The sequence below is a fragment of the Corylus avellana genome, chromosome 2 (assembly GCF_965113065.1).
Source record: "Corylus avellana chromosome 2, dhCorAvel1.hap1.2, whole genome shotgun sequence".
In the NCBI taxonomy this organism is placed as follows: Eukaryota; Viridiplantae; Streptophyta; class Magnoliopsida; order Fagales; family Betulaceae; genus Corylus; species Corylus avellana.
The window spans coordinates 34,360,742-34,371,766 of NC_142491.1; the positions used below are offsets into that span (position 1 = coordinate 34,360,742).

Below are 11,025 nucleotides of genomic sequence, written 5' to 3' on the forward strand. Positions count from 1 at the left end.
GTAGCCAGGTCAGTCTATTGCTGGTTTTTATTCTCAAACTAATAGTCTTTGGGAGCAATTATCCGCTGCAGATCCTCAATTGAAGTATCCTGAAGATGTTGAAATATTAGCAAAGTATCAGGATCGTCGGAAGTTTATGCATTTCATGATAGCTCTTCGTGCGGATTTTGAACCCACCCGGGCTTCTCTCTTACACCGCACTCCTCTTCCCACATTAGAAGCTGCTATAGCATAACTTATGTTTGAAGAGACTCGATAGTTCACTATGCACTTGCAATCTCTCAATATGGTTGTGACTGATGCACCTCAGAGTGTTCCTAATTTACTCCCGGACGATCCACACCACAGTCGTCCTTCAAGAAATTAATTTGCAACTATTGCAAACAACTTGGTCACTCTATTGCGAATTGCTACAAGCTCCAAAACAGACATCAGTCACAGGCTCCTTTCCAATGGACAGCCGCAGTTGTTTCATCTGGTTCCTCTACACCTGCATTTTATACTGAGATTCCATCTCAATCCTTTGCTCTCACCGCATCTGACGTTGAGGCATTGATCCATCAGATTCTGTCTCGTTCCTCTACTGCATTGTCTATAACATCAGGTAAAAATTTATGTTTTATCGACTCTGCTTTTTGTAATCATATGACCCCTGATCCTACTTTATTTTCCTAAAAGTCTGCCCTTTCTCCTAATCCTGCCATTTATACTGCTGATGGTTCTAGGTTACCTGTTAGTCACACTAGGTCTATTTTTTTGCCTAATCTGTCTGTTGATAACACATACCTCATTCCCCAAATTGTCATTAAATCTTCTTTCAGTTGGCTAACTTTGTGAACTAAGTCTAGAGTTGACATTTTCTAACAGGGGTGTTGATGTGCAAGATCCATAGACGAGTCAACTAATTGGGATCGGCCGTAAGATTGGACGTCTTTTTAGCTTTCGTTTCTGTAGACTCCTACTCACTTGACAGCTGCTGACACAACATTCAATGCCTCTTCCAGCTTATGGCATTCTCGTTTGGGTCATGCCTCTCTACCACGTGTCCAACTTCTTGCATCTCAAGGTCATTTAGGATCAGTAGATTTAAAATATTTTGATTGTGTTTCTTGTCATCTTGGAAAACAAACACGTTTATCTTTTAATAAAAGTGAGTCTTTGTCTTCTATACCATTTGACTTGGTTCACCCTGATATTTGGGGCCCTGCCCCTGTTCCCACTGAAGGAGGGTCTCGTTATTTTGTTATTTTATTTTTTTATGATTATTCTCGTTTGTACTTGGATATATTTACTACAGCATCGCTCTGAACTCACTCAAGTTTATCAAAATTTTCATCAAATGGTACAAACCCAATTTTCTCGCACTATCAAAAATTTTCGTTCAGATAATGTTATGGAGTATGATGAGAAATCTTTTCAAAAAAATTTTAAAACAAAATGGGACCCTCTCTCAGTGTTCTTGCCCTTACACTTCTCAGCAAAATAGGAGTGCAGAACGCAAACATCATCACATCTTAGACATTGTAAAGCTCTTCTCATCTCTGCCTCACTTCCTGAACATTTTTGGGGTGAGGCTCCTCTCACTGCTATTTACACGATTAATTGTGTGCTTTCCCCGACTATTCACAACCAAACTCCTTATAAGCGCTTGTATGGTAGCATACCTAACTATTCTTTGCTTCATGTCTTTGGTTGTATTTGTTTTGTCACTCTTCCTCCACATAAGCGTACCAAACTTGAAACCCGCTCTCGCTCGTGTTGTTTCCTTGGTTATGGCATCACTCAAAAAAGGTTATTGCTGCTATGACCCCATTGCCCGACAATTTCGGATCTCTCGTCATGTGGAGTTTTGGGAACATAAAATGTTCACCAATCAAATGCATTTTCCGCATTTCTCCTCCACATATTCTCCTATCTTCATTGACCCCTCTATTGTCTTATTTCCTAGATCATCTGCAGATAACTCAAGCACATTGAACGAACCTTCTACTGCTACTCCTAATTTGCTTGATTCGACTATGAATTCTCCTACTGCATCACACACTCTCGAGCTTTCCCATGAACCTCGTCGCTCCGATAGGGTAAGAGCACCACCTGCCCATCTCCATGATTATCATTGTTTTTCTGTTCTTGCTACTCTTCACGAACATCACTTTTATCGTGAGGCTAGTGCTGACCTTCTTTGGCCGGAAGCTATGTCTGATGAACTATATGCCCTTTCTAAAACCCATACATGAGACTTGGTGGATTTGCCTCTTCGGAAGTTTGCAGTGAGATGTAAGTGAGTTTCTAAAATTAAGACTCGTGTAGATGGATCTGTGGAACGCTCTAAGGCTCGTCTTGTTGCGAAAGGCTTTGCTCAGGAGTATGATATTGACTATGAGGAAACTTTTGCTCCTGTTGCTAGACTGACCTTTATTAGATCCTTACTTGCAGTTGTTGTTGTTCGTCATTGACAGTTATTTCAGATGGATGTTAAAAATGCGTTCCTCAATGATGATCTTACAGAAGAAGTCTATATGCACCCTCCACCTAGATATCACCATCCGCCACACAAAGTTTGCAAATTCTGTTGGGCACTTTATGGTCTCAAGCAAGCTCCTCGTGCTTGGTTTGCCAAGTTCAGTTCTATGGTTGCTCAACAAGGCTTTGTTTTTAGTTCATATGACTCAGCCCTATTTCTTCGAACTACTGATATTGGTACTATCCTTATTTTTCTCTATGTAGATGATATGATTATTACTGGTGATGACATTTCAGGCATCCGCGCTCTTCAATCCTTCCTTAGCCATTTTGAAATGAAGGACTTGGGAACACTCAGCTACTTTCTTGGTCTTGAGGTTACTTTGAATAATGATGATTATTATCTCTCTCAAGCCAAATATGCATCTGATTTACTTTCCTGAGCGAGTCTGACAGACAGTAAAACAGCGAGCAGCCCCCTTGAGATCAATGTCAAACATCTAGCCACATATGGTGAGCCTTTATCAGATGCTACTCTCTACAGGCAGCTAATAGGCAGTCTCATTTATCTTACTGTTACATGGCATGATATTGCCTAAGCCGTTCATTTGGTGAGTCAATTTATGGGTACACCTCAATCTACTCACTATGTTGTTATTCTTTGCATTTTGCACTATGTTAAGGGTACTATGTTTCATGGTCTTCACTTCTCTTCTCATTCATCTTTTGAGCTCCGGGCCTACTCTGATGCTGATTAGGCTGGTGATCCTACTAATCGTCGCTCTACCACTGGATATTGTTTCTTACTTGGAACTTCTTTAATTTCATGGTGTAGTAAGAAGCAATTTGTTGTTGCTCGATCTAGTACTGAAGCTGAGTATCGTGCTCTTGCTGACACTACATCTGAACTTCTCTAGTTACGATGGCTTTTGTCCGACATGGATGTTTCTCAGTCCACTAGTTCTCCGATTCATTGTGACAATCGGAGTGTCATACAGATTGCTCATAATGATGTTTTCCATGAGCGCACAAAACATATCGAGATTAAGTGTCATTTAATCTGGCATCATCTTCAGCATGGTATTTTACATCTTCATTCTATCACCTCTGCAGATCAATTAGCTGACATTTTTACCAAATCTCATCCACTAGGACGACTCAATGATCTTATCTCTAAACTCAAGTTGGCTTCACCCCCTAGAGTTTGAGGGGATGTTAGAATATTATATTTCCGTAATATTTATGTGACAAAATATTCCCATAATATTCTCAATATATTACGGAAATATTCTCAACATATATTATTGCAATATTTGATATTATATTCATTATTATAAATATGCTGATTTTATGTGAATTTGTAATTATTATATTTCCTTTCTTTTAGGGCCTTATTCAATTATAAATAAGCCATTTTATTGTACAATTAAACATACATCAGAAATACAAATTTTTTCTATACAATTATCGTTCTGTTGTCTTTTTCTACACATTTATCTCTTGATTATTTCAGTAACAATTGCTACTTGTGCTGATGAATAAAAATGCTTACCAATTAAAAAAAAAAAAAAAAACTGATTACCAGCAATTTTTTTTTTTTTTTTTTAGTTTTGCTTACAGACTTGGGTTTGAAAGATTCTGACAAAACTTGATACGAATGCAGGAATATAAATGAACTTAATAATAATAATAATAATAATAATAATAAAAAAAACTTCAAAGGGGAACGCTACATTTTGATTAGAATTGATGAAAAACTAAATTTGACTAAAATCTTTCAAAAAGACTCACTTTGACTATTGAAAAACCATATTTGCCATTTATAATTAGTAATTAGTATAAAAAGAAAACTGACATTTATTTTCTTTAAAGGGTAAATTTGATTTTCAATAGTCAAAATGAGTGTATTTTCGAAAGGTTTTGGTTTTTTCATCCATTCTAACGGTCAACCTTAATGAAGTGACCTTTTTGTCACAAAATGATAGTTGAGTGACTTTGAGTCCTGCTATTTGGTTGCTAAGGGTCAGACAAGTGTTTGCCAAAATCTGATGTGGCTTTATTAAAAAAAAAAATCGTAGAAATCTCTCTCTCTTCCCCCATTTCGTATTTTTTTTGTTAGTTAAATTTTTATGAATTAATATTTAGTTTCTAATGCCTCAAAACTTATTTTTGAATTCAAAACAAAAACCTAGGAATGGAAAGTTAACCCTTTAGGAATGGTATCACCCAAAAGGGATTCAATCATCCTAAATTTGACGCTAATGTTTCAAATTTGGTGCTAATATCTCAAATTTAAATTTTCCTTTAATGTTTATCTTCTTTAATTAAAAAAAAAAAAAAAAAAATTGTAAATGTCCGACGCTTGGCTGCCTCATGGCAGCCATAAATCTCTACTCATGATAGTTTGATGTAAATGTGTACAAGCAGTTGTAGTTCAAACTGCTAATCGTAACCATTTTAGGTGGTTATTGAATTTTCGTAACCGCAACCACTCCACCTTACGCGGTTAGTAGCTTTAAAATAGCCGCTGGTTAGTAGTTATTGAAATTCATATCCGCATCACATAACTGCTTTTTAGAAATGGGCATTTTGAGCCAATTTTGGTGTTTTGAAACTTCATCGAACCTATTTTTAAGGCATATTTTAGATGGGTTTTGGACATTTTTTAAATAATTAGAAAATATTAATTTTCTTTTTAATGAATAAAACTCAATGAAAAAAACGAAAACCCTATATCAAATGCACCAAAGCGACGTCTATTTGTACATTATTATTATTATTATTACACACATACATGTGTGTAATAATAATAATAATAATGTACAAATAGACGTCGCTTTGGTGCATTTGATATAGGGTTTTCGTTTTGAGTTCAATGAAATTGAGTTTTATTCATTAAAAAAAAATATATAATATATAATATATTCAAGGGTAGGCGCTCCTACCCTTAAAACTGCTACCCGTACCGCCCTAGGCAGTTAGCAGTTTTTTATAACCACCTATAAAAGTGGTTATGCGGTTAGCGGTTGGTAGTTATATGCGGTTAGCGGTTATTGGGCTCGTTTGCACACCTCTAATTTGGTATATCCAAGTGTCAGACTTATTAGTTTGTAGGAGTTTGAACAACATCTTTTGTAATGGTTATGGTTGGAGGAGGGCATGGAATTGAGCCATCCAAATAGCCATAGATGTTCCCCCTTTTAGGTGAGGAACAATTTGGGGCCGTCAGAGTGGGTAGTTATCTTTGGTCAATTTGACCGGATTGAAGTTGGTGAAGGTAATAAGGGTTGAGGTTTGAGTAGCCATAACAGAAGAGAAAAAGAGAAAGGATCAAGAGACGTAAGTCTGATACCATATATAGTCTGATAACATGAATAATTGAAGCCTTACCAAACACAGGTAAAGGCACTTGTATATATAAAGTATTCAGTTACACAAGATAATTACTATAGTGTTTTCGATGAACAATAACACTTAGCTATGATAAGCTTACATTTGAATCTGGATACAAGATATGATAAGCTTATCCAAATATTCAAATAATATTATTCAAATATTATTCAATATTTGAATCTAGTTGTAGATTGTTATCTTGCTTTGACGTAGGACTCTTCAATGTGGGTACTTCTCTCATTTTAAAAATAACTGGCATTTGATTTTGATATATCCAACAATACAATTAATGTGACACTTGGATGTATCAAAACAAGTGGCCATTTTAAGTATATTTAATTAACCAGATTTTCTTTATTCATTACGTCAATAGATATTTGGATGAGAAAGCAATATTTATTTTAGATTGATTTCATCTAAATTAAGTATGATAGTAGAAAAATAAGTATTTGAGTTAGAAGGTGGTTTGGTTTTAGTATTCAAGCTATTTCCAAGAAAAGATAGCTTCATATGTATATATATATTCCCAGTAAAGCAAAATAAGTTTTAATTGGAAATATTTCACAAACATTTTCTTGTTGACTAAACCTAGAATGTGAATGCTTTTTTTTTTTTTTTTTTTTTTTTGATAAAAAGCGGACTTCTCATTATAATTCAGGCAACTAGAGCAACTTGCTCTAGTAACACAGCCTCACGAATACAATCAGGGGGTATATCTTTCCAACAAGATTCATGTTCATGTTCCACCGCATATTTTGCTAATAAATGGGCCACATGATTTCCTTCCCTCCTAGTAAAAGTGAGCTGCCACCGTTGAAATGCCTGGAGTTCCAATTTTATATCCTCAATGATGTGCCCCATCTAGCTGCTATCCTTCTCCATCGAGTTTACAGAATCTATCACGGCTTTTGCGTCCCCTTCAAAGTGCACTTGAGGGAGACATAGAATGTGAATGCTTTCTACTTAACAAATAAGGTGACTAAAACATACAGAGATTAAGGCTGTTGTAGTAGTAATAGAGGAGGGAACCAAGTAGGAGATGTAATAGATCTTTAGGACGTGTTTGAACTTGCGATTTCGTAAGAATTATTTGTGTTTTTAAAAGATATCGCAAAACGTAAGGCGTTTGACATTACGATTTAAAAATCACTTAATCTAAAATAGAACAAAATATATATATATATATATATATATATATATATATATATATATATATATATATATAAGCAGGCTAGGAGGTGCTTATTTGAAAAAGTGCAAATTTAAACCAAAATCACGATTTCACATAAATAAATTGCAATAGTAGCCTGCTGTAGATAATTAGGTATTTTTTTGAAAACGCACAATTTTAAAGGTCAAACTGCGATTTTGTTAAACACTTTAACTGCACTTTTAAAAATCACATTTTCAAATTACAAATGTTAAAATCATTATTTTTAATCCACCTTTTAAAATCATAATTCCAAACTGACCCTAATAAATAGTCGGCTTACACCATGGAGGAAAAGCGAGCTCAACAGTTTCCGCCCATGAATTGCTAGGATATTTTTTTGAGAAATAATAAAGGCACAACTTTGGCCCAGCTTTTACTTTAGAGAAATACTATACTTACGAAGGATTTTTACAAACAAATCCTTACAAACACATGTGGCAAGGAAAATGACAAAAAACACAAAAAAAAAAAAAAAACAATTATATTTATTTTGTCTTCTTTCTTGCCACATGTGTTTGTAAGGATTTGTTTGTAAGCGTAGCAATTCTAAGATTCCTTTTTATCTTATGTGGTCATTTTTTTTTTAAAAAAATAATAATAATTAAAAATTAAAAAAATTTTGAAGCAATAATCTTCTGTGGTCCTTTTTTTTTTTTTTTTTTTTTTTTATCTGGTATTTTTTAAAAATTAAGAGAAAAATTGGGCCAAATTATGCCAAAAATTGTATCTTTGTCCTGCTTCTAATTTTTTCTTTTTGTTGGTTAGTTCACAACCTCGAAACAAAGAATCACAACCTCGAAACAAAGAATCCTAGTCCAGTGAAAAAAAGCTTTCAATAGACCATTCGGATCTTTCTGTGTCAACTATTAACAAAAGCATCACATCCTGTCAACCTCTGTGTTGTACGTGAATTTTTTTTTTTTTTTTTTGAAAGAAATATTTTAGGTTACATCATAAAGAACGTAAAGATACTACTAAAGAAAATTTTAATTTATTCCTTTTTAATTTCGTTGAAGACTAGTGTTATTTTTTTTTTGAGCACAGAATAATTATTTTATTATAAAAATAGTTATTTTTTAACTAGTCATTCTCATGACTATTCTAAATTTTAAGAATATTTGTATACTTTAATATCAAAGTTATTTTATTTGATATTTTTTCATTCTTAATAAAGACTATTTAAAAATAAATAAATAAATAAAATAATCACTCTAAGTACTAAGTGAAGGTTATTAGTTCGAATCTTATTTTTTCCTTTTTTTGTGTAGACATGTCAAAAAAAAAAAATAATAATACATACATACATACATATATAAACATTAACATGTAACGAGTCAATTGATCAGCTCAAAAGCAAAATAAAAAAATAAAAAAGCCAAAATTAAGTAACATAGAGAGCAATAATTGCTTGGGTGAATGTTAATCTTTATGTACAACCCAAAATAAAGTGTTTTTTTAACTTTAAAATAAAGCTTCATATCCTGTTCCTTTGAGTAAATTATGTATCGTAATCATCATTCAAAACCTAAAGAAATAATTGAAGACACAAAAAAAAAAAGAAAAAAGAAAAAGAAAAAAAGAAAGGGTTAAGTCCTAATCTTCTTCCCATTGTTAAAGTGCCCTAAAAAGAAATCAACCCCCCACCACCAATTTGGTCCCCACTTGATGTCGTCTCTCTCCCTCTTGCTCTGTTTTCTTCCGTCACGTTGCGCACCCACTTCAAGAAGAGTCCTTTTTGGTCACATCTCCATCGCTTTTCCCACTCTTCTTCTTCCTCTTCAATCCCAATGCCTTCTTGATTGTCCGAATGACCCTCCTCGCAAACCCACCACCGTGCTTATTTTTCACAACCACCTGAGCCGCCTTGGACGACGATGGCGCCGATTTTCTCTCGACATTCAACCGTTCGACGAAATTCCCCACTGAAGCTCCGCCCCTATGAAAAGCCGCAACAAGCTCCGGGTACAGCTTCTCCATAGACCCTTTGAATTTCTCCGACACATCGACGCTCGTTGAAGACGAAGAACACGATGATGATGATGATGATGACCCATAACTCCCATAGTACCCGACTCTCTGAAGCCCACCTCTATAAGCATCACAGGCCCTTAATATCCAATCCCCTCGCTCCCGAAAATGCCTGACCACAAGGTCCTCGAAATTCCTCGGTGGCCTTCGGATCAAAAATAGCATTGTCTTGCACGACAAGATGAACACGTCCTCGTTATAAGCCTGCGACTTCTTTTCCCAGATAGCCCGACCCAACATCCCGTGACCCGGTTCGTTAAAGTAGGGTTTCTCGTTGAGAACCAGCGCCTGAATCGAGAGCAAGACCTGGAGCACAGTGGACTCACATGGGTTCCACTTCTCGCTCTTCTTACCGGCCCAGGTGTTGAGCAGCGACAAGCAGACCCTCCCGTTGGCGTACAGGTTCGGGTTCAGCCTCATCCCGTACGAGCGGAAATGGACCTGGGGCGGGCTGGTGGAGTAATCGGGCGGGAAGGCCAAGTCGAAGAAGAAGAGTCCATCGTGGTACGGCGTGCCCGCAGCGCCGACGATCACCGCCCTGAGCAGATCGATGCGCTTCTCATAGGCCCGCACGAAGATCGTCTCGGGGAGGTTCTTCTCTAGGATCCTCCACTCCTGCATGATCTTCTTGTGGGTCCTACTGTTCCCGTTGATGAAGCAATCTCCGCCGTCCTTTTTGGGGCGGTTCAGGTTGAGGTAGGAGTGGTCGGACTCGTCCGAAACGACGTCGAATCGCTTGAAATGCGCGTCGATCGCTTCTTCAATCTCGCCGTTCGCAGAGAGTGCCATTGGATTTGATGATTCGTATGTCTGCGTGTTGGGAGAGACAAAAGTACCATATGGGATTGGTAGGAATGTTCCTTCCACTGATTTTTAACAGGGGATTAGTGGGGTCCACCTTTTGATTAAAAAAATCAACGGTGATCCAGGGCCAACACTTAATGCTATGCATTCCTTCAAAGAGGTAGAAAAAATAAAAATATTCATCGATTATAACTAAAATACTAAATAGATATTATTTTAGAAAAAAATCCTAATTCGTTTTATTGCAACAACGGAATAAGTTCATTTTGGAGAGGATCCTAATTCGTTGGATTGCAGCATCGGAGCAATTATATCAATTTGTTATATTGTAATGAGAAAGGATCGGAATCATCATGGGTAGATGAAATGGACGGTGATCAAGGCATTACGTCTGATATGGTGTTTCATCAAATGGGTAAGCATGTAGGCAATTGGAGACAATGATCATGATGAGTTCGTGTGCATTAGCTGTTTATGGGCATTTACGTGATCTGTTGGGTTAGGCAATGGGCACATGTTGGAGTGTTTGATTACCCACTCCCATGAAATTTGTTGGAATTTACTTTTAAATTAATTCATATCAAACTTCCCACCAATATTTCTCTTGAATTAGCTTAATTAGAACTTCCCCGTAATGTGGACTTCAATCTGTGTTAAACATGCTATATGTCGTGCTACCTCCTATGCATTTACTATGAAGCGTCTTCGATCTTCAGGCTCCTACAAAATAACAAAAGCATTAAAGGGGTCTTTGCCGGAGATTCTATGACGCTTAAATTAGCAATTGTATATGGAGTCAAAATCTAACAATATATTGAGAATTGATTGATCCATCCCCTATACCGAGGCCTTGAGTTCCCTTTTATAGGATTTTATCAGTGTAACTGCTCCCTCGATCTTCTCCCTTCAAATGATTGAGGAATAATTTGAAATAGTGGAGAAATAATGTCAGTAGTTGAGATAATGGAGAGATAGTAGAGGATTGTTGAAAGATAATGGGACTCATAGTGAATTTTATCCCCAACATAATACATAACTAATAGCTAGTACTAATGGTTATTGTTTTCTGTTGGAGTAATGCTATATATCATTATTTTTTTATTCTACAATCGTGACGTGGTAGC

At 36.1% G+C, this 11,025-nt stretch overlaps 2 protein-coding genes across 2 annotated transcripts; one reads left to right on the plus strand and one right to left on the minus strand.

Annotated features, from left to right (window-relative positions):
* Positions 1-2,481: 2,481 nt before the first annotated feature.
* LOC148587681 (uncharacterized) lies at positions 2,482-3,380 on the plus strand. Its single transcript, XM_088512755.1, has 3 exons — positions 2,482-2,611; positions 2,728-2,840; positions 3,222-3,380. Exons 1-3 carry the CDS (start codon positions 2,482-2,484, stop codon positions 3,378-3,380), a joined length of 402 nt encoding a protein of 133 aa, XP_088368881.1.
* Positions 3,381-8,580: 5,200 nt separating this feature from the next.
* On the minus strand, positions 8,581-10,055 carry LOC132166933 (putative ubiquitin-conjugating enzyme E2 38). Its single transcript, XM_059577795.2, has one exon. The coding sequence runs from the start codon at positions 9,884-9,886 to the stop codon at positions 8,789-8,791; it is 1,098 nt and encodes a 365-aa protein (XP_059433778.2). The 5' UTR covers positions 9,887-10,055; the 3' UTR covers positions 8,581-8,788.
* Positions 10,056-11,025: the final 970 nt, after the last annotated feature.

What these genes read in the sequence shown, in the direction of transcription:
- LOC148587681 (XM_088512755.1), top strand. Translation starts at nt 2,482, where the DNA reads ATGCGTTCCTCAATGATGATCTTACAGAAGAAGTCTATATGCACCCTC. An exon ending in AAGCAAGCTCCTCGTGCTTG is followed by an intron (nt 2,612 to 2,727) that starts GTTTGCCAAGTT and finishes TTCTCTATGTAG; the next exon opens with ATGATATGATTATTACTGGT. An exon ending in GCTACTTTCTTGGTCTTGAG is followed by an intron (nt 2,841 to 3,221) that starts GTTACTTTGAAT and finishes GATGCTGATTAG; the next exon opens with GCTGGTGATCCTACTAATCG.
- LOC132166933 (XM_059577795.2), bottom strand. Translation starts at nt 9,886, where the DNA reads ATGGCACTCTCTGCGAACGGCGAGATTGAAGAAGCGATCGACGCGCAT.